This window comes from Lactuca serriola, chromosome 1, assembly GCF_051521515.1.
Source record: "Lactuca serriola cultivar US96UC23 chromosome 1, Lser_US96UC23_V15, whole genome shotgun sequence".
Taxonomy (NCBI): domain Eukaryota; kingdom Viridiplantae; phylum Streptophyta; class Magnoliopsida; order Asterales; family Asteraceae; genus Lactuca; species Lactuca serriola.
Window position 1 is genome coordinate 51,909,560 of NC_136408.1, and position 23,974 is coordinate 51,933,533.

Consider the following 23,974-nt stretch of genomic DNA (forward strand, 5'->3'; position numbering starts at 1 on the left):
ATTATAACTTAAGGATCTTCTTTATCAGCCTCCAACTTGCCCCTAAATAGCCTCCACAAAACCCTAGCCCAATTGTTGAGTGTTATTGAGCTTGGAAGGTCTTTTGAGTGCGTTTTAGTGTGTTTTGTCCCATTTTCAAGGAAGATAAGGTTGGAGCAAGGTGGTGGTTCAAGGAGAATTTTATAGATCTGGATTATCTGCCGCATTTCAAGCTTGTGCAAGGTATAAATCTTGATCTTGATCTTTAGAAGCTTAGATCTCCATGTTTTAGCTTTTGGACCCTTTTTGGTCCCATAAATAAGCTCTTGTGGATTGTTTTCGTTTCTGAAGCTTAGAGTTGCTAGTCTTGGTGTTCTTTGGGTCCTAGAGGCATAAAGTTGCCACCTTTGAAGCTTTAATCCAACCATGTTTGAGTAATTGCCATTTTTGTGGAAGTAGAATGTTATATTTCAAGTTTGGGCTCATTTGGGGCATGCAAAGCCACCAATTTGATGACTTTATGGGTTAAGACGTTGCAAATGACTCAGATCTGTGATTGTGACTCTTGGACTTAAGTGGTTAAGAGATTTTTGGAGAAATGGCTTATTGGGTGAGTATGTTGGGCGTACAATTGGGGTGGAAAATCGGGCCATCGTGTCGTGTTTTTGTCCGACACGACATGACACGACAAAAGTTTATGTAACACGAACACGACACGACACGATCTCGTATTTTTTTTAACTAACACGAAAACGAACCGGTTAAAAAACGACAAACATGACACGACACGACAAAGATAACATGAAATAACAATTAATGTATTTAATTAATGTGTATTTATACATAACACGACAAACACAAAAAACACGACAAAAAATGTTAAATCGTGTCAATTTCATGTCAAATTTTGAACACGAACACAACACGACACGACTTCGTGTTTTTTACACTTGACACGAACACGAATTCGAATTTCAATTTCGTCTCAATTTCGTTTCGTGTCGTGTATTTTTGTCGTGTCGTGTCATCAATCGTCACCCCTAGCGTACAGGCTCGTACATGCAGCATACAAGCCATGCAGCGTGTATGCTTAGTGTATAGCCGAGTACGCCTCGCGTACTCAGGCAGTTGGGCTTGGCGTTGTTTGGGCATCGAGTTTGGCCATTTTCTTGGACCTTGTTGCTTTGGGCCTTTTGGGCCATCTGGAATTAATATTTTGGATTAAGGAATTTTAGTGGGCCTTAGGCCAAGGGCCATTTGAGGGTTTGAGCCCAATTTGGAAAATTGGGCCATAAGTGGGCCTTTGTGGATCTTTTGGTTTTGGGCCTTATTGGTTTATGGTTTTAGGCCTTAGTTTTGGATCAAGCTAGGCCAGGGGTAATATGGTCATTTTACCCCAAGTATGGATTATTGATTATAGTTTGGAACCTAAGTGTTGATTAGGTGGTATTTTGTACTAATAGCTCGGGGAGTCGTCATGGTAGCAACTGGGGATTTATTTATGTGAGATTCAACATTTGAGGTGAGTTTCCTCACTGGGTTTAGCGGGTCTAAGGCACCAATGCTGACCCTTATTAATTATGTTAGGATGCTAAGAGTTTGTGTGACCCTTGCATGCGTTATGTGTTGTTGTATGTATACCGGGCGAGGCTCGATGCTAAGCATGACATGAGGATTGGAACATATGCTAGTGTTATGATCATTATATGTGTTAGCATGATTATGTAATATTGATTGTATGTGTATAAAGGGCGAGACCCAGTGACATGCGAGGCATGAGAATAACATATTTGTATACCGAGCGGGGCCCGATGCCGGGCGGGGGCCCAATGCATGATTTATTATGTATGGTATGGGGTAGTTTGGGGAACTCACTAAGCTTTGTGCTTACGGTTTTCAAATTATGTTTTGGGTACTTCCAGTGGCAATGAGAAGAACTCGGGGTGACTGCATTGCACATACCATATGGATTCTGTTTATTGGGCACGCTCTAATTTTTCCTGATATCTGACATACTTATTTTATTTGGGTTGTATGAACTATGATTGGAAATACTGTTTTCACTTGAATGAAAAATGAAAATTTTAGGTCGTATTTTTGGGTTGTTACATTGTTTGTTTTTTTGTCGGTCTTGAATATCAACGACTCTATGTAAGTAATCTGTTGTCCCTGGTTGAAGTTGAATGTGTCCAGGTTCCGTAGGCGAATAGTCCACAATGTTTCGTCATTTATTTTCAATCACCATGTTATGCAGAATGATACATGCATACATAATATCTCATAGAGTGTCCAACTCGTATGGTCGTTCCGCATGTTCAACTATGTGACATTTTGCTTTCAGAACTCTAAAAGTACGTTCCACGTCCTTACGTGCTCCTTATTGTCTTCTCTTGAAAAATTTGTCTATCGGTTATATCTGGTGTCGAAACGCCATCACAAACGTGGAATATGGTGGGTATATTCCATCCGTGAGGTAATACCCGAACTTATACTCATCGTCATTTACTGTGAAAGGAGCATCTGGTGCCTTTCCTGTCAAAAGGTCCTGAAATATTGGTGACTAATGAAGAACGTTTACGTCGTTGTTAGAACCCGCAACTCCGAAAAAAGCATGCCAAATCCATAAGTCTTGTGACGCAACAACCTCTAATACTAACGAAGACGATCCAAGATGATCACTTGTGTATTGACCTTTCTATGCCACATGACAATTTCTCCATATCGACTTTGTGCAATCAATGCTTCCAAGCATTCCCGAAAAACTATGTCGTTCTTCTTGCGCCGCATATAGTTATTGCATGTCATTCAATGAACGTTTGCGCAAGTATTTGTCACTGAAGGTTTTGATAACACCTCTCGCCAATCTATACAAACTTTCTCATGCAGTTCACTCTGACATTCTATAATAATCTAAACATATATTTAATTTTTAAAACAACTGTAATTACGGTACTTGCTTTCCATTGCATTGACTATTCGTTGAAACACATTTTTCCGCAAACGAAACCTTCTTCTAAAATCGCTAGGTTGGTAGACACAATTATCCGCAAAATAATCGTGTACTAGACGTCTATTCCCTTTGATGCGTGCAAATTATACCTACCTAGCTACACCTATTTTTATATTTATAACCTAACTAACTTAACTAACTAAATTGCACCTAGGCACTGTACTTAGTCAAATTATAGAATAGTCGGGTAAGTCGGGTGTCGATCATAGGGAAGGGTTTTAACTAATTAATCTACCTACTATTAAATTAACCTAATTTCTAATAAAGTGGGGGGTTTTTTTTATCTAATTTTGCAAGTTTAGATGAACTTAATTCGTAACACAAAATTCAATCAATTAACAAACACTTATGTTAGTTCAAATCCACTTCCCCTCAATGGTTTATAAATTAGTTATGACAATTACTGTTGGTTACCAATTAAGATAGTATTAGCAATTCAGTTCTAAATTTACTAACATTGATTAATTAATGTAAATCTATGCATTGTCACACAATAGTTAACACAAAATCAATTATTAAATGAAATTGGAGCCATGTAAGATTGATTTGAAAACCACACTTATGGTCATAATATGAGTTCTCTAGCACATCCTAATTCAATAGTTCAATTATTTTTCTAAGATTTGTTTGATCTTAGCTCTAATAAACTAGTGTTCATTGAATTATTAAGTATTCAAATTCATGCATATTCATATTCACTAACTACACATAATAAGAATTTAAAGCAATCAAATATTAAATCAAACATGCTAGGTTCAATCAATCAAACACAAGTCATAACCAAAAAGTAAATCAAAACTAAAGTATTGAAACCATGAGTTCCAGCTTCATCTAGCTAACAGAAGCAGCTAGATTTAGCTGGACATACTAGCAAACAAACATAAACAAATCATATTCAAAGACATATTTAAATGTACCAAACTATTAAGCTAATAATGAACTTCTCCTTCTTCCTTGGTGTTGAAAGCCAATTCCAAACGTTTTCTCCCTCTGGATTTTGTCTCCAGGAACCCTCCAAGTTGTCCAAAAGTCCCTCAAAGTCGTAATGATCAAGAGAATATATAGTTATCATAAAATTCACTCTCACGTCGTGAATGAGTATGACTCACGACGTGAATGCAGTAGATATCTGTGTTCTACAAGGATTCCTCCTCCGCGATGCTTATCTTCTAGAATAGTTCCATTCACGTCGTGAATAGTTATGACTCACGACGTGAAGTTAGCAGATTACAGGGATTTCCTCTTCTTTCATTCTCCAAGCCTCCAAAGTTCCATGCTTTGTCAATTTCAGTCATTTTCTCCCAAAATACTTCAATTTGGCTGCAAAGTACAATTAAAGCTTATAAGCATCATTATTTAATGCAAATAACCAAAATATTAATAAAATGTAAGTAAATATTGCCCAAAAACATGTATAAATATGGCAGTATCACCCTTCTTCACGATCTCTGTTGAACGCCGCACGTCTGGTCAGTAGTGGAGCTGGCTTTGGCGGTAACATGTATGTAACATATCGATACATCATACCCACGGACATATCATTCTCGTCGATATCATGATTATATGGATGAAACGGGTCAAAAGGTTCCATTTTTTTTGTAAATAGAAATATAGAAAATATATTAAACTTGATAGAAATGTGTATTAGAGAGAATTAGATAAATTTTCTATGTAAAGATAAGTTAGAATGTGTGTGTGTGTGTGTATATATATTAAAGTAATTTTTTTTATTATTCGTGACCGTTCCACATCGGTCGGAAAGTAGACCGTTTATCCCGTTTCGTCCCGTTATCACCCACACACCGAATATCGTAACGCCAAAAAAACGTGTACCTGGAGGCGGTGTTTGCACCGTTATACCAACATTTTTTGATGTACACTTCGGATTAACGGGCACTTCGGTTGCCCATTCCGAGTAGTCTAAATGTCAAAATGCAATGAAGAAAAAGATTCATTACAAATGTCAATTATAAGTATGTAGAAGGATAAAATATAAAAAAGTTATTATCTTTTGGGATATACACAGTAAAGTCCCAATATTTTCATCGATTTGACAAGAAAGTCCTGAACTTTATTTTTTTGACAGTAAAGTCCAAATTACCGGCAGTTTTTGACACTTTTACATTTTTTTTCCCGATTAGCCGGTAATTAGGACTTTTTTGTCAACAAAATAAAGTTTAGGACTTTCTTGTCAAATCGTCAATTAGGACTTTACTGTTAAAAAAAATAAAGTTTAGGAATTTTTTTGTCAAATCGTTGAAAAAATTGAGACTTTAGTGTATATATAATTTTTTTGGTTAGAAACTTAATGATATGATACTCTTTAAGCATAAGAGTTATTGAAACATTCTCTAATCAGCTAGATCATATTGAAATCCTTTACGTTTGCTTCTTGTTAAATCGTTATTTTAATCTCAACAAACTGACATTGAAAAAAATTGAGATAATCAAGAAAGAAAGAAAGAACCAGGGTTGTGTTGGCTTTTTGCAATCTCAAAAATGGAGAAATTAGAAACCTAAAAAAACGAAAATGCCCTGAATTTTTACAAATACAAACAACACGTGCCTAGTCAAAATGGTGTGAATGTGGAGAAGGGAAAGAAGGGCAATTTCGTTTTTTTCGGTTTCTTATTTCTCCATTTTTGGGGTTGCAAAAAGCCAACACAACCCTGGTTCTTTCTTTCTTTCTTGATTATCTCAATTTTTTTCAATGTCAGTTTGTTGAGATTAAAAAAACGATTTAACAAGAAGCAAACGTTAAGGATTTCAATAGAATCTAGCAGATTAGAGAATGTTTCAATAACTCTTATGCTTAAAGAGTATCATACCATTAAATTTCTAACCAAAAAAATTATATATACACTAAAGTCCCAATATTTTCAACGATTTGACAAAAAAAGTCATAAACTTTATTTTTTTTGACAGTAAAATCCTAATTGACAATTTGACAAGAAAGTCCTAAACATTATTTTTTTTGACAAAAAAGTCATAATTACCGGTTAACCAGAAAAAAACGGTAAAAGTGTCAAAAACTGCCGGTAATTTGGACTTTACTGTCAAAAAAATAAAATTTAAAACTTTTTATCAAATCGATGAAAATATTAAGACTTTATGGTATATATCCCTTATAACTAAATAACAACTATAATGTGTGGAGTTTGGTAAATTCCGCTTGGGTTTGCTCTCTACAAGACTACAACCCATTCAACCCCAAGGCTATTCTAGTAATTTCCCCACTAGAAGGAGCTAGGTTCCGCTGCCTTTTAAGTCTAGGTTTTCACTATCATCACTCTCACTCATCGTTTTGTGGTTTCCTGTGGAGAAGAGCAGCAGATACTCAACAACTTGCAGGCTCTATTTTCTCATCGCCATCAGGTATCTGTAGGTGTCCTAAAATCTACGGTTAGGGTTTTGTTAGCACAGTAATTCATGGAAAATGTTGAAATCTCACTTGTTACCGTCGATTCAATCTTTATTTTTTAGGAAAAAACATCGGTTCACCATATCGTTATAATTGTTATGATGATTTTGGTATCATCGATGAAGTTTTATGTGTTATGTTTTCGTTGTAAGCTGGATGTTTCAGGATGTTTGATGATGTGTGCGAGAATTTCATTTTAGGGTTTATGGTGTATGTTTGCTTTCTTAAATAGCGTCTACATGTTAGCTAATATAAATAGTTACCTTGATGTTTATATATTGGTTGCCACTCGGCTTCTTCATCTTTGAAAACAATGCGATTAGACCCCCCTTAGGTTTGGATCTATGCTTAGATGTGGATTGTGTAATTTTTCTCGTGAAAACTATTGGATAAACTTGCTTCGTTTTTTGCACCATGGAAAGCTTATTTATGATTTAAGCCTGGTTCCAACTTTGTTTGTGGGGTTAATTTGCTACTTTTAATGTCTATATGTAAAGTATCAGTTGCTCTCTTTTAGGGTTTATGTTTAGGTGTCTTATTACCTCGACAACAAGCAATGGTGATGGGATTAGATCATATGTGAAGTTCTTTTGGGGTGCATGGATTATTGCATGTGATGCCCTATAATAGTTTTAATATATCAATGGCTGTAAATTATCTGTCCATATTATGCTATAGTTATCTGTCTATTAAACTGTTTTCTTTTTGAACATGTAATGTGCAGAAAGAGTGCTTTGAGGAATGCTGGATTGATTGGTCCCAAATACAAAGAAGATGAGCAAGAAGAACCCATTTGTATACTTGGATGTGTCTATAGATGGAGATCCTGTTGAAAGGATGGTTTTTGAGGTCTTTATTATAGCTTTAACCTTCTAAGATCTTTCTTTTATTCTTTTTTCTGCCAGATGGCATTGCCACATCACTTATTATAAAGCTGAAAAACTAATTCCTTTTATATGGTGTTACAGCTATTCTCAGACACTGTTCCCAAGACTGCTGAGAACTTCCGGGCACTTTGTACTGGTAAAATGTTCATCATAATTGGTATTCTTTTTGTCATAAGTTTATAAAACTGGATGCTTTTTTAAATTTCAGGAGAAAAAGGGAATAGTCAGAAAACCGGGAAACCCCTACACTACAAAGGATCCTTCTTTCATCGCATAATCAAGGGATCCATGGCTCAGGTATGTTTTCTATCAATTACTTTCATAAATTATATTGTTTTTTTTTTTTTTTTTTTGTTTTGTTATTTTATTTTCCACTTAGTTTCTTCTAGTTCTGGATGTCTTGGTGGTGGTCTGTCTTTTTAGTCGGCTATCCTTGTTTAATCTGTAGGATACAGGGTTGATGGTTCCAACTGCTTTTCTTGTGATGTAGTTTTTAAGGTTGTAATTATTTGGTTGTATTTGTAATATCATCACATTCATTCTGAAACATATCATACACAATTTACAAATCCATCTTTCTGCAATGATTTCTGAATATAATTTCTATAAGTGAATTAATTCTTTGTATTTTTTTTTTGCAGGGTGGGGATTTTTATAAACGTGATGGTATGTACATTTTGCCACCAATTTTTTTTAATTTTTGTATACAAAATCCATATCTCATTGGTTTACTTTTGCAGGAAGTTATGGAGAAAGCATATATGGAGGGAAGTTTCCAGGTGAGAAAAGTCACTATGTTCATTACTTGTGTTTTCTGTTTGAATGTTGATGATCATAAATACATAATATGTCTTTAGGTAGTTGAGGATTTCATTTAATTTGTTTAAAAAGTGTATGCAAAAGAAATTGAAATAAACCTTTTAGCTTCTATCTCCCCAAAATTTCTATATATGTTTATATTTTGAGAGAATGGGTTTCCTTTTTGAATTGCCTGTGAAGGTGGGGGCTGACATTGGTCTTATTCTCGGTGCATGGGAGCTCAACCCACAATGAAATGGGCAAATTGTAATTGTCTTGAAAAATGGTGGGTGTATGAATATTTTGTGTGCCTTTCTTTCTAGGTTTGAAATCTTTGGTAAAATACAAAGTATTTGGTTTGGATGATTTATGCAGCTAGTTAAGTCTAATGTATAATGTATGCTTTATATTTATGCCCAATACATTGTCATGAGTTTTTTTATCTGGCTTTTTTTCCATGTTAAGTTCCTGGCTACCTTATTATTATTATTTTGAATTGGTTATAATCAAAATTTGTTACATTTCAGATGAATCCTCCAAACTGAAACATGATGCTCCTGGCCTTCTAACAATGGCAATTGCTGATCGTGATTCACGTGGCTCTTTATTTAATGTGACATTTGGCGCTAATCGCCACCTGGATAGGTTTGCTCATCTTTGTTGTTACAGTTTTATGTTGGACAAATTGATAGAAATAGCTACATACCTTACTTTTGTTATGGTTACATATTGCTATTATTGATAAAAAAAAGTGTTAAGTATGTTGCTATTACGGGTAAAAAAATAAATACACTGCATGTATTGGTATTTCCTACATGTTATCTTTTTATATTTATCTGAAAAGTTAGAGTTTTAGCAACATTAACTGTCTAACTTTTGATGGAAAAGGAAATTTAAGTGTTGGAAATGGAATTTCTTGAACAGGAAGTATGTTATTTTTGGAAAGCTTGTTCAAGGACTTGATGTATTGAAGAAGATAGAAAATGTGGGTGATGAAGATGGAATGCCAACTGTGACAGTGAAGATCATTTATTGTGGGGAAGTAAACGAGAGTGAGAATCAAAGCTCTGGTATGGTGGATAATTATTGCATTTTTAATGACATAATTGTTTGTTTATTTTTTTAAAATAAAGTCTCTGTTTTTGATGTTTTTATAGATAAGAAGGCAGCCAGCAAGTTGAAAAGTGGGAAAGATGTTTCTTCAGAGGTTCACAGCCATGAAGTGAAGCGGAAGGGAAAGCACAAGAAATCTTCAAAAGATAAAAGGAAGAAAAGAAAAAGATATTCTTCATCTGATTCAGACAGTTCATCTGACATGGAATCTGACTCATCTGATTCGGATAGTGATTCCGACTCTGATGATTCATCCTCGTCATCATCTGACGTCAGCTCTTCAAGTGATGACAGGCGTAAGAGAAAAAAGAGATCCAGAAAGGATCGACACAAACGTGGAAAAAGAAAGGACAAAAAACGCGAGAAGAAGCGTAGGAGACGCGATAAGAAATCCAAACGTAAATCAAAGAGGTTGGTATGGTATTTTAATTTTAGTTAAACCTTAAATAAAGTAATGTTTTATTCTTTATAAAAGTTATTATATATCATTTTGTAGGGTGTCTGGTAGCGGAAGTGAGAGTTCAAGTGAAAGCGAACATGCGTCTGAGGACAATAATGGTGATGTCAAAAAGCGAAACCGGAAACATAATAATAGTAATAATAAATCTCCTACAGCTGAATTTGAAGATGGTAAAACAGGAGATGCATTTGCATTTGATGGACATGTAAAGGAGGAAGAAGGTGAATACCCGAAAGAAAATGGTGGGGACCGCCCAAGCAATGGTGTTGACCTGGCGAAGGCTGATATAGTCGATGACCATCTCGGAAACTCTAGGTTCAATCAAATTTAATAAAACTTTATTATTATTATTATTATTAAATTCTTTCTAATCTTATTTTTTTTTTACTAAACAGAAGTAGAAGCAAAAGTCCTCCTCGAAGGGAATTGAGCAAGAGTATGAGTATTAGCCCAAGGAGGAGTCAAAGTGTTAGTGGGACCCCTCCTAGACGGGCCCCATCACGTAGCCCGGTCAGAAGCGAAAGCAGCAGCAAGAGTCCGGTTAGAAGCATAAGCAGAAGTCCAGTGAGGGGCAAAAACGTCAGAAGCATAACTCCCTCACCATCACCTCCACGAAGGAGTGTTTCTAGAAGCCCACTGCGAACATCGTCTAGAAAATCCTCACGAAAATCAGTAAGCAGAAGTCCGGTTAGATCTTCCAGAAGAAGCTACAGCAGAAGCCCAGTCAGATCATCTAAAAGAAGCTTGAGCAGAAGCTCTGGTAGACCGCCTTTAAGAAGAAGCCCTAGCAGGAGTCCGGTCAGACCGCCTATGAGGGGTGGTCGCCGGAGCTATTCCAGGAGTCCGGTAGGTGGGCGTAGGGCGGCTAGGTCACCGGAGAGAAGCTTGTCTAGAAGCGCTTCACCTGATGGCTCTCCCAAACGTATCAGAAGAGGACGCGGTTTCAGTAACCGATTTTCTTACGCACGCCGATACCATTCTCCCGATCGCTCCCCGGTCAGATCTTATCGCTATAGAAGTGACCGCGACCGTGACCGTGACCGGTAACAAACTAACAGCTAGCAATTTTAAATTAAGTTTTTTAATATATTTAATATAAAAACAATTAAACCAATATTTTGGTTTGTAGTTATTCAAGCTATAGAAGGCGCAGCCCACTGAGAGACAGAAGTCCACCAAGGTATTTTGGAGTAATAATGGAATCTTTTTTTTTTGGTGAGAAAGTGATTATTTGATTGTTAAATTCAATTATTTACACAGGTACAGAGGGAGAAGAAGCAGGACACGGAGTCCGAGTGTGTCCCGGAGTCCTGTCCCTGTGCGGTACCGCCGGCGCTACAGTCGGAGCCGGTCGCCGGTGGAGACATCAAGGTACAGGCCATCACCGCCAGTGGAGAGGAGGAGGGCGCCACGCAGCAGGACCCCGCATTCTCAAAGTAGGAGCCCGTATGAACGTAGGTCCTCTCCATCACCATCTCCGAGAAGGAGCGTGAAGTCAAAGTCAAAGTCAAAATCGCCATCGAGATCAAGGTCAATGTCGAGGTCAAGATCTAGGTCGTCTTCTGGAAGCCCACCTGGGAAGAAAGGACTGGTGTCGTATGGAGATGGTTCTCCAGACAGTCAGAAGTGAGAAGAGAAGAGAAAGATCTTACTTTTGAGGGTGAAATGATTTATAGACTTGGTAATTGGTACACTATGTAGGGTGGGTGTGTTTTGAATAATTTGACTATTTCTCTTGTATTTCTTTCTTCTTCTGTGGAGTGACTGTTGAGGTGCTGCTAGACTAGTAACGATGATTGGATATGTGTTTGTTTTTAAGAGGTTGGTTAGACTGAGGGGAATGGGACCGAGTATCAATTATGTTATGTTTTAAAAAGCCTCTTCTGTTTTTATCTTTATTGTTATGGTTAGCTCTTTGATCAGTGCGACTTGAAGGTAGTTTGTGCATTTATATATGTATTAACATAATCTTGTGTGCTTGAATTGATACATTATATTATAATCTTTTCAAAGAATAAGCTAACAAGTTAAAAGGAGGGTCATCAAGATGTATTGAATTATTAAGTAGATTGAGAGAAGATTATCTACCATCTCTTTAAGACCGGTAATAATTGCAACATATTTATTATTTATTAACCGATAAAATTGGAATAAGTTACCTAAAATTTAGGGGAAAATATGATTAATTACGTAAGTTCAGGGGGTATTTTGGTTTACGGCAACAGCAGGCGACGTGTAGAAGAAGAATCTCGGGAACCCTAGCAGAGGTTTGTTTCTCAATCCTACGCCGCTACGACCATTGCCGCTTTCTCCACTCCACGATGATAACAAAGAAACATCCGTCGCCGTTTCTCAATCCAACGGTAATATGATTTACTTGTTCGTTATTATTTGAATCTATTAAACACAAGATATAAGCCGAAGCATTTTGATTGAAATAAGACAGTAACCAATAAATACTAAAAGCCAATCTCTTTTCTGTAGCTTGGTAACATTTGTATTACTAATAAATGATGAATGTATTATTGATTGTACTTGGGTTTTTGATTGACAGGGTAACATTAATGATATTGATCGTAATGTTCTATGCAATGTGTTACACATCAAACAATGCTCCAAAGCCTCCCAATATATGGTGAAGTTTACAAAGCAAAGGCATTGGAATCATCAAACAAGTATGTCTCTACCTTTTATAAGCTTCTTCATTTTCAGTAACATTATAGGAATTAGACACTCTTTCTTTGTCACCACTGCATTTGTGATGGCATTGGCAGCTGGTAAGCTTTGGGACACCATTTCTGAATGCATCTCCCAAATTCAATCTGATTGTGATGATGAAGCTAAAGAGAGGGCACTTCAAACCCTAGTTTCCATCACAAAAGCAAGCCCTCCACACAGAAATTTAGTCATGCAGAATCAGGAAGCCATCCCCGCTCTCCTCTCCCTGCTCAAATCCTCCTCCCGTGCTCTTGAAAGACTCTCACTTTCCATCCTCTTCAACCTCTCATTAAACCCTAATCTCAAATCCACCCTTGCTGACATGGCAACCATTCAACACCTCAATACTGTGATCCTGTCTCGTGGGTCACTCGAGTCTAGCAAACTAGCAGCTTCTTTGATATGCAGCCTGGCAATGCTAGACAAGAATAAAGCAGTGTTTGGGGTAGCGAATACTATTCAAGCATTGTTGAAGGGAGTTTCAAGGCCTAATAGTCCTGTGACACATCACCTTCTCAGCTCACTTGCTGAGTTGGTGCACTTCCATGGGAATTGCACATTGGCTGTTAGATCAGGTGCAGTTGGTGTTCTCCTGAGAATAGTTGAGAACAAAGACAGTGAAGATCTTTGTGGGACTGCTCTTAGTATTCTTGGGCTTCTTGCTAAGTTTGATGAAGGGCTAAAAGCTTTGACAAATACACCTAGTATTGTGAGTAGAATGCTTGATGTGTTGAAAGGTAGGTCCATGTTGAATAATGAAGGTGCAGCCGAGGTACTTCTTCGTGTTTTTGATGAGAGTGAAGAATGCTTGAGAGATGCTATCGGATTGCCTGATTTCATGTATACATTAGCTGAGCTCTCGGTGAGAGGATCAACGAGAGCTCGGGAGAAAGCTTCTCTACTGTTGAGAAAACTTGAGGCTAATGAATCATATGTAGATGATGATCTGGTGTTCTTGAAATGGTAAGGTAGGATGCGTGTCTTAAGAAAAGTAACATAATAAGAGCTTTTGTTTGTTTTGTAGCACATGAGTGTGCACATTATTAGGTCCTCTTTGAAGGTTTAGGTAATGAATAGATGGGTTTGGTGTTAAAAAAGGCATGGAGTTTATAGGATTGAAGCCATGACTCACAAAACTACGAACTACATAAAAAATGAATTTGAGAGTTACATAAAGCCATAAAGTTAAATTTATAAAGAAAGCATAACTATCTTGCATCCAAATACAACAACAACAAATAAACCCAAATCCCATAAAGTCTTGTGAGGTAAGTGGGAGGTTTGATGTAGGTGGTCTTAGTGTCTTGCCTCCACCCGTGGGTAGAGAGGCTACCTCTATAGGAGACTTTCGCCATGATCAAGGATGCACCATACATGAGCAAATAAAAGCAATATACAATTAAATATACTAATACTAGAAATAGTACTAATTGTAAAAATGAAATAACATAAGACGATAAATACTTAAATGCCTAAATGATAATACAAGAAACAAAACTTATGCTACTACACTAACCTAATTCTCCGTCTCCACTCCTACCTATGTGAGGTCTGTAGAAGGTGCCAACTCCTTCGTGTCTAACCTCACACTATAGTTACGTTGCGTCCTCGGTCGACCTCTCCTCTTCGCCTTACCGTAGATGTGACGCCTCGATCCATTGAGTACCGTCATCTATCCTTAGTACACTTTATTTTAAATACAACTAAGATAATACCTTAGATTTCATCTTCATCATGGTTTAACAAAATTACATAAGCAAAAGTGCATAAAAGAAAAACTATTTTAACCGTTTATAATTCATCCAAAATTTCTGTTAAAACACTAACTACTTGTGGTCCTTCTTCTTTCCTGAGATACATACATGAATACATAAGCTTTAAGTTTAGTGAGTATTTTGGTTTTAATATTTAGCATAAACATTTGATGGAAAAATAACAATTAAATGCTTGAAAACATTAATTTGAGATCTTATAGCTACATGTAAGTAGGCCCAACTTCTGGGAGGTTTGCTAACCTTGGGATTCATATAAGGCTGTCCCATAAGGTCCGTTTTTAAGACGTCCCTTCATCCCATACCCAATGCGTTGGGTTACTTGGGTATTTAAATGACCGTACTTAACATGAATAAAACTTTCATGCTAACTTCATAATATGTTGTTAAATGTCTTTGAAAAATCATTTGAGCAAGTGAACATGGCAAATAATTTAAATGCATTGAACATATACGTAGCATGTATGTATCCCATTAAATCACATAAATATACTCACCTTTCTTTGAGCTTTTAGGCTTCTTTTTAATCTTTTAAGTCACCACCAAGCTTGATAGTGTATTCTAGGATGAAAAAAAATGCTTAACTTCACTTGCTATGTCTAGTAAAATTGTGTGCATTGCTTGCTTGTTCTTTAGGCCTAAAACATAGTACATTGTTGATGAGATGATTACACCTAGTGTACTTGTTGTACCTCATCTCCTTAGAAGCTTACACCTCAAGCCTCTAGCTCTTCTATGTCATCTTCCAGCTTAGCTTAATCTCCTTAGAAGCTTACACCTCAAGCCTCTAGCTCTTCCATGCCATCTTCTAGCTTAGCTTAATCACTCAAAATCTAGGCAACGCTTATCTCTACTTGTATATGCTAGCTTGGTTACTACTTTTAGCCTTGATTTGTCATGCTAAGCTTTGGTTTACTTGTAGCTGGTGTTGTGGTACTTGTAAGCATATGGTAAGCTACTTGTGTGCTTGCTTATTTTCAACTTTTCTTTTTACATAAAATTTGCAACATTCTTCTATAACAACTATTCTTAAAGTGTCCCTTATGTTCTTTTATATTACAAGGGTGTTATGGTAGATGATTGCCTCCTCTTGACATATCTAAACCACTAAAATCTTTCTTTCCTCGAATTTTCGGTGGTTCACGCAACTCCTAACTTATTTATGATTATAGCATTCAGTATTTTCTCCAACATTGTTGTAAAGCATAAACACTGAAGGATCCTCATTTCAGAAATTTCCATCTTCCTCTCATGCTCTTTTTTTTCCGGCTAACATTTGAAGCAACTACCACCTTGTATCTTGCATCCAAATGATGCCAATGGTTGTTTTAAAACAATTTTGGCTAAGGGTGTAGACTAGACAAAGCAAAGTAGAAGGAGAAACGAGGTTTATTGGGTAGGGTTTAACATGGACTAGGCTTATATAGACCACACTTTTATCATGTTAGATAGTAGATAGTTTTTTATAATGATTTCTTATGCATCTTTAGCGTGGTCGTACAATTATGAATATTTATAATAGTTGGATAAATTTATAAAATATGAAAGTGTTGTGGCAAAATCTAGAGATTTGAAACATGTGAACCTACATGTTTTAGACATGACACTTTAGTGTCTTGTTTAGGGACCTATTCCGTGTAAATGCATGTAATTATCACATGAAGCTTGCAAATTGAACTTATTTTACTAAATATTAGGTGTAGACTACCAGGAAAGAAATTTAAAGCCCAAATTTGCTTGCCTTTTCTTTCATTTCCTTTATCGTGAGTTCGTGACCTTTCCCCTTTATTGTGCCCTCGACAATCGACATAGGACATCGCCGAGTGGTGCGTTTGCTATCGTATCTTTCGATTGCACCTCAACTACACCTAAAACAACAAGAATTTGTTTATCGCATTGATATTAAGGTATCTTTTTCGAATACTTAACCTTTAGATCTAGTTTGATCCCAAATCGATTATTCCAAAATTTTACTTGTAATGCTTTAGTTAGGTAAATTATTTTGCAACCGGAAAGAATTGGCTAGGGTTGTTTGGAATAAATGTTTGTGTGCTTCCGATTACGCTATCAATATTTCTTTACATTTTTGTTAATAGGATTAATGTCAATGAACTTAACTTGTATATGGAATGTCATAATTATGATTTCCATTCCATGATAAACAATGTTAGGGCCTTATTAATGAGATAATTCTTTAATTAAGGTAGTTATTTAATTACTTAGAAGCAGTGATGATAGTTTGTTAAGCTTTGGTGTCATGGATGGTGTCACTTAGATCATGAGAGAGATAGAGAGAAGGGAAGGGGGGGGGGGGGATCTTATGGGCCATCATTTGTACCCATCTAGTAGAATGACGAGAGAGTCGAGTTCCATAGGTCTTGGATATTTCTTCCATTTCATAGTGGATGATAGTGGGTATCTTACTATGATTTCCTTCTTTGTATCTCCAAATTAGCAAAGGGTTTAAAGGCATTTAGCTACAACTCATTGCCTTATTGTGGTTGTAAATAATATGTCCATCTTTTTGCACATGTTATGCTTTTTTCGTAATCTAGTGGGAAATTGTGTTAGATCTTTTGATATCCTCGTTTATATAGAGGGACACGTTTGAGAACATGAACCATAAATTTTGGATATAATGATATTAACTATGTTGAGACATCTTTTTGGTTTTAAGATGAATTTTGGTTTTACTCCCACCATTATCCCATTTTCTTTGGTTTTTCCTCTCATTTTTGGACCATTGACTCTAGTCGTAGTCAAATCTCATCTTTACCATTTTATATGGACCTTGTTGCTCAAACCTCATCTTTAATATCGCTATGCGGCGGTGTTTGGGATTGCTTTTCAAAACAACCTATTGACTTATTGGCTTTTTGAAAAGCCAATAAGTCAAAAATAATGTTTGGCAAACTCAAAAGCATTTTTCAAAATAACTTTTCCATTAGCTTCAAAAAGGAGATTTCAAAAAGCAGGTAAAACTTGGCTTTTTGAAACTCCTTTTAGCTTTTTAATCATAATAGCTTCAAAAAAGAGATTTTAAGCCTAACATTTTTTTTAAACTTATTGCCTTATTGGATTTTGCCATCTCAAAAGCTAATCCAAACACTTTTTTAAGTCAATAAGCACTTTTTCCCAACAACACTTTTGGAATTCAAAAAGCAGTCCCAAACACCCCCTTGTTCCAACCATGTGTTGTCAATGCACCAAGATCTTCAGTTTTGATCTGAGCCTTGGCCTACATTAGTGCTGGCTTTGACTATTAAGTTCTACCTGAGTTGGGTGTCACTAGCATTTTCTCAAGAGATTACTTGATCTTTCATTATTCTACCTTGGTGTCTTTTAGCAGAGCATCAGAGTTTTCTCTATTGAGTCAAGAAATTCTAAACCTTTTATATTGCTGGTCGCCTATAGATGTTTTTTCCAATCCATGACTTGTAAACTACGGCGTTCTCTGTTCTTATAGATTTGGTCCTTGAATTTTATGCAAGAAATATTTTATAATGCTTATTTAAAAAAGAAAAAACTAATGTAATGCAATGTTTAGAAGAGGAAGAATGAGCATGGTGGGAGATTGGATTTGTGGGTCATGCAATCACTTAAACTTTTACTGGAGAGAATCATGCAGGAGATGCAAAGAGCCACGATCCCAAGACATGAATGCAGCTGTGAGTGCGGGCCCCAGGGTGTTTGCTTTTAGGCCCGGGGATTGGTTCTGTGATGTTGGGATTTGTCAGGCTCACAACTTTGCAAGCCGAAGATTCTGTTTCAAATGTGGTGTAATTAAAAGCATACCATCTTTTGGTCCTACTGTAGGACTAGGATACTACCCTACCCTTCCCCTTCCCCCTCCTCCTTTCTTGAGTTTCAGTTTCATGAATCCCAGAATCAGCCAACGAGGCTGGAAGCCTGGCGACTGGTTTTGTGGCAGGTATCTATTTTCATAATTTTTTTTTTTTTTTTTTTTTTTTTAATTAAGGTCATAATCATTATTCATTAATACTAGTTGATTCTCATTCATATAATCATATGATATGATATAGGCCTGGCTGTAATGCACACAACTACGCTTCCCGAATGATATGTTTCAAGTGCAAGTCTTCTAGGGAATTGGTTACCAATGTTTCTAATTGATTCCTTCCTTGCATTCCGAATTCTGGTAAAGATTTTTGTTTTTTTTTTTCTTATGAATGTGTGTGTAATTTATGTCATGTTTTTCAGGTCCTATGGTTATGCTATCACCTCTGTTAGGAGAGAGGGAGAGTCAGAGTTGTTGTTTTTTCGTTCAGATCTTGTTATATCTTATGTGTTTCTTTTTATTTCTGTTGGTTGCATTGCAATGGAGTTTGAATCTGGTATGAAGTTTACATGAATTAATGAAGGATGTAATTATAAGTGGTTTCTTCAGTTTGAATGTGATGATTATGGATGGATGGATGGAGTTATAAGATTTTTGTGGCAATTTGGTTGGATCATATGTGTAGTTGTAAGAAAAGTTCATTCAACTGGGTTGTTGAGTTTCATACACATTCATTTGCAAATGGTAATTTGACAAGGATTTTTTTTAATATAGCTGATTTTGGAAATTTTGGTCTTCAAATGATTTTTTTGTTTTTTGTTTTTGTTTGTTTGTTTGTTTGTTTTTTTTTTTTTTTTTTTGTTTGTTTGTTTGTAATGGTCTATGTTCCAAATAAAATGACTTTTTTTTTTGTTTCCTAAGTTATACCTGATTTTTGCAGTTTTATCACAAAAATAGTCATTTTCTTGGTACGAGGACCAAAATCATTAAAAAGAGGATCAAAATTGCAAAAAAAAAACTCACCTCAAAATTGCAAAAGAAAACTCACAGACCAAAATTACAATTCAAAATTACAAAAAGAGGACATACTACCTAATTCATTGATGATTAAAGTGGGACATTGTTTAGTCGTATTCAATAATATATAGAAGTAGGATCGGGTGATGACTTGAAAAATAGTGAGGATTGCGATGACAAATCTTGGATGTTTGTTGGTTTAAATGGGTGGTTGAGATAAATCAAAATTAATAAATAAACAAAAAAAAAATCGTCCAATGACATTTTTGTAAATAAAATCAAGTTAGGATCACTTTCCAATTAAAGGGCAATGTCTGGGGGTCATAACTGTCAAAGGAAATAATAAAATTTTGTTGCTGAAATGAACTCCACGCACAAAAGGTGCGTCGCCAACTCTATGGATCTTACTCTTGAACACGTTTCGCCACCAGGTTTACTTGGGTTTATTTATTTATTTTTATTTTTCATGGATCTTACTCTCGTATGAACTTGTATAAGTAGTCCCCGGAAATGTATTGACCTGAACTTCATGAATATGGCTTCGTAATCTGGTTTGGATGGGTTCTAACGGGAAAAAAACAGGTCTTGAACAAGCTGTTGTTTCGAGTTAAAATCTGAAAATTTAACCTAGTTGTTTAATTATATGTTTAAGGTGAATATCCCTATTTAATCTTGATTGTTATTCTTAGGAGTTTTGAAAGGTGACCGGGTGCGAATGGGTTCTGGTTTCAATTGGAGGTTTACTCTACTACTTGAGGTGAGTTTCTCACTACACTGTGTAATGTTGTGCATTCTTTGCTTTAGCTCGTGTGTGTTATAGTATGTTTATACGGGTAACACTAGATTGGGTTAGTATCTAGTGGGAGTATGTTATTTGTTCATGTATTGAAGAATATGTATAGAAGGGATCGACGTATCCGAGCAGGGGATCGGGCATAGCCAGTGTGTCCCAAGGGGTCGACGAATTGAGCAAGGGGGATCGGGCATGACCAATGTGTCCCAATGGGTTCGGGTGATCGGGCTTATCCAATGTGCCCCAATGGCTCGATGTATCGAGCAAAGGGGATCAGACATAACTAATGTGTCCTAGTAGGTGTATGTTGTTATTGATTCGCTCTTTGACATGCATACGTGTTTGTGTGGTTGATATTGTTGTTATATGTGTATTAAGGGTAGAGCTTGTATGATATAGACATATAGTATTGTGTATGTGTGAAATCCCCTAAGCTTTGTGCTATTCCCTTTTCCCTTAAAAAAATACCATTTCAGGATTAACATGTACTTAGGATGGCAGGGTGTGATAGTACACACCGGCTCAGTACGGATTGATGAAGTTTTCATATTACCTTGGATTATGTTTCTTTGATTTTGGAATTTATAATTAACAAATGGTTTTTGAAATTTATTGATCTTGGGATTATGGTTTTAAAACTTATTTTGAAAAAAAGTCATGGTTTTGAATATACTTATATTGTTTTTAGAAGTTCAAATTTATTGTAAATTTTAGGATGTTACACAATTGTATTGGATTGAGTGCGAAATTTGAAAATCCAATTGGATTACTTGAAGGCAATGTTACTTTGTTAGTCTTATTTAGCATAATTGTGTGCGGTTTTATTTTTAGTTATCGTAGTTATATTTGGTTATTCGATAGAAAGAGATTAGAATTGGTTGGATAATGGATAACTACTGAATTAAACCAATAAAAAAATATCCAATAGATAGAATCGATCTAATCCAACATCCAATTGGATCGATTTGGTTTGATTTTTTTATGATGAATTGGATTGGACCGGTTGACAAATCCAACATCTAATGGATGATTAGATTGGATTGGTTCCATCGAAATCCATTGGATTTGAACCGCTGATCACCCATAATTTGGTTATTATGTTTTTTTCAATCAGCTGCTGGAACATGATGGTTCTAAAAACATTTTGCAAAAAGGTAAGAATCAGCCATAAAGTCACATTACCTTTCATTGTTGATGGTTGTGGAATGTGAACTACTTTTTATTAAATTATAAATTATCTAAGGATGAAACTGCATTTCCTTTCTTCATATCACTATAACACATTACATTATTTTTGTATGTTTTTATAACATCAAATCTTTGTTGTGAAACAAGGTTTATTATTAACATGAGTTGGTTTGAGCTTTAACAAAATTTTAAGATAATTAACTATTTCATACAAATGATTGTTCCATGGATTATATCATTATTATTATTATTATTATTATTATCATTATAAATCTTATAATAGAAGTCACTTGTGACATATATCCTTATTATTATCATTATCATCATTATAAATCTTATAATAGAAGTCACTTATGACGCGGTTCAAGATAACTCCCTATATTGAAGTGCAAATAATAAAGATACGAATGATGGATGTTACATAATAAGATTATAATTTGAAATAGTATGCTAGAAAGTAACATGACAAACAAATCCTGAAACCGTAAACAACAAACATACAAAAGCCAGTTTGGTATCAAGAACAAGGTTGGACCGAAACCGTAAACAACAAACATACAAAAGCCAGTTTGGTCCAAAACCCGAAACCCGATTTAGTACCCGGAACTGGACCGGACCGAACCCCGACCCGCTACACCTAAAAACGGTCCGGTTCTCGGGTAAGGTAATTCATGGTTTTCGGTCTTCAGGCTGGTCCGGTTCGGGTTCTGCTCGTTGCTCTATATTGAACCATATTAATTTGAAACTACGAAAACTCTTCGGCTTATATTTTAAGTTTCTATTTGGTGTGTTAGCTGAAAAAACTAGTTTTTAACTTATAAGCTAGTTTATCCATAAACTATCTCAGATAACTTAGACAAAACTGCAAAATTGGTCCTTGTGGTATGCATTTTTTCTGAGGTTTAATCCAAACCTCGATTTTTTTGGATTGGTGGTCCTTTTTGGTCCCTTGAAAAATTGAAAAGACTAAAATGCCCTTCTGAACAGTTTATATGTTATTTTCTATTTAATTTAAAATTATATTAATTAAAAATATAGGGCCCACCTCTTTCTTTCTTTCTTTCTTTCTCTCTCTCTCTCTCTCTATATATATATATATATATATATATATATATATATATATATATATATATATATATATATATATAGCCATTTGGGTTTGTCTTTGACAAACATCTAATAACATCTTCATAAATTCAAGAACACTCAAGAACATCTTATGCCATCACCACCATTCGACCACCGTCCTCCACCACCACTGTCTGCCACCTCCATCTCCACCTGAACTTTTTATACCACTTTATATCCGCCTAAAATCATCCCAAAAACAAAAATCATACACAAAATATGGGTTTGTTCTTGAGTTTCCCCTTAAAAATAATCACTAGATCTGATGCCTCATCAAGAGCTCATGAACACACACACCCACCCACATTCAAGAACACATTCATGAACCCCATATCTGATGAGCACACAAACACAAACACACATTATATCAGATCTGATGAAGGGTTTTTGGATGAACACATTCAAGAACAAATTTTTGAACCCTAGATATAAGGAACACACGAACAAAATCAGATCGAGTTCATGGGTTCTCGGGTTCTTCATCCAAAAAACAAAGATCTAAAACCAAAACGAACATTTGACCCCTCAGTGGCAGATTTCTTCGTCCCCATCTTCCAAAAACCCATATTGTATGTGTGTATTTTGTGACATCCCCGATTTCACGGCCACAAAAGACTGATTTGATTATGATTATTTAAATCAGAATATTCTTTTCAAAAGAGTAATAATGTGGAATTTGTTCCAAAAAATATGACAATATCATTATTAAAGCATTTCCGAGGAAATGTATTTCATTTATATTTAAAAACCTTGGGATGTCATGGTCAATACAACAACATAAGCATAAAACGTAATATTACAGGCCTTACAATAGTTTATTATTCTATTGGCCTATTCTCCTTTAAATCTCACTCCAAATTTAAACTCATCACACCTGTGCTCTTACGCTGCTACCTGTGAAACAAAGAAACTGAGTGGGTTAGGCTTCGGAAAGCCTGATGAGCACATAGGGTTTTCAACCCACAATAATTAAATTTATTAATTTCATCAATCAATCAACTCGGTTATCCGTTCCCGTTATCCTCACTTTTTGTCCCTAAAACATCTAAATTAAGGGACTTAGCCTAAGGATTTTTCATCGGGGTGACAGCACTGCATAGGGGATTCCTCAACAATATATGTTAAAAGGCAACCATAGGGGAATGGAGTACATCTGGTGAACATTTAGTTCAAAAACACCTACATGTTTCGAGCCTACCACCGTTCCACTAGACTGTCTAGAATAGTTTGTGGTCGTCATCTATACTCCGCTAGATGACTGGATCATCTTAAACATCTAGGCCTATCATTATTTATTTTATCATCTATATCATCTACCCATCTTTACCCTTTATATTTATAGGTACAAAATACATACATAGTTTAAATCGAATAAAACATGTATATTTTGTTCATCCAACATACATATCAAGAACACAGATAATATACACACATAACACGTAATTTTTATTAAATACTTCATATTTATGTATAAGATGAAAATAACTATGCACTCACTTGACTAGTTAGTGGTTACTAACGTCGTTATATCACACTTTCTTTATTTATGACTCCTTGCTCGAAAATTCTGAACTCTAATTTCAAAATTTCTGGCCCTTCTTTATATCGAGTATATCTTTGGCTATTATTGTTTTCTATCATAAGAATTGCTCAAAGGATACCTCTATTTATATAAAGGATTTTTGAATCGCCCGTACAATATCAAAAGATTAGTCACCCAAAAAAATTACACGTATAACTTCAATAAATTAGATGTGTACGAACATACTTGAAAGGTTAACACATATTCTTCTGATATTGACTCTAAATTAGAAGGTGTATTATTACTTCTCTTTTGTCAACACATATCATTTTAATTAATAAAATATGTACGACATGTATTATATTTCTT

At 35.6% G+C, this 23,974-nt stretch overlaps 2 protein-coding genes and 1 long non-coding RNA gene across 6 annotated transcripts; all 3 read left to right on the forward strand.

Moving 5' to 3' along the window:
- Nucleotides 1–6,211: 6,211 nt before the first annotated feature.
- LOC145088185 (Cyclophilin-like peptidyl-prolyl cis-trans isomerase family protein) lies at nt 6,212–11,560 on the forward strand. 3 transcript variants are annotated; one of them, XM_079026425.1, is made up of 13 exons: nt 6,212–6,364; nt 7,135–7,259; nt 7,379–7,433; nt 7,506–7,594; nt 7,939–7,963; nt 8,038–8,076; nt 8,623–8,740; nt 9,020–9,165; nt 9,253–9,619; nt 9,705–9,983; nt 10,064–10,711; nt 10,798–10,848; nt 10,929–11,560. In XM_079026425.1, exons 2-13 carry the CDS (start codon nt 7,185–7,187, stop codon nt 11,296–11,298), a joined length of 2,262 nt encoding a protein of 753 aa, XP_078882551.1. In that variant the 5' UTR covers nt 6,212–6,364; nt 7,135–7,184; the 3' UTR covers nt 11,299–11,560. The 3 variants fall into 3 exon arrangements, with proteins under 3 accessions (XP_078882551.1, XP_078882561.1, XP_078882566.1); XM_079026435.1 differs by lacking the exons at nt 6,212–6,364; nt 7,135–7,259; nt 7,379–7,433 and adding an exon at nt 7,746–7,795 and having other exon boundaries at nt 7,500–7,594; XM_079026440.1 differs by lacking the exons at nt 6,212–6,364; nt 7,135–7,259; nt 7,379–7,433; ... (1 more) ...; nt 7,939–7,963; nt 8,038–8,076 and adding an exon at nt 8,297–8,381.
- Nucleotides 11,561–11,642: 82 nt separating this feature from the next.
- On the forward strand, nt 11,643–18,635 carry LOC145088210 (U-box domain-containing protein 8-like). Of its 2 annotated transcripts, XM_079026460.1 has the most exons (6): nt 11,643–12,031; nt 12,223–12,343; nt 12,443–13,349; nt 17,706–18,089; nt 18,202–18,317; nt 18,380–18,635. In XM_079026460.1, coding segments are annotated over exons 1-4 (1,071 nt in total). In that variant the 5' UTR covers nt 11,643–11,989; the 3' UTR covers nt 17,707–18,089; nt 18,202–18,317; nt 18,380–18,635. The 2 variants fall into 2 exon arrangements, 1 of the variants encoding a protein (XP_078882586.1); XR_013701014.1 differs by lacking the exon at nt 12,443–13,349 and having other exon boundaries at nt 12,015–12,031.
- A 674-nt stretch (nt 18,636–19,309) lies between these two features.
- Nucleotides 19,310–20,307, forward strand: LOC145088253 (uncharacterized). Its single transcript, XR_013701045.1, has 3 exons — nt 19,310–19,405; nt 19,664–19,731; nt 19,877–20,307. It is a non-coding gene; the product is annotated as an uncharacterized LOC145088253 (long non-coding RNA).
- Nucleotides 20,308–23,974: the final 3,667 nt, after the last annotated feature.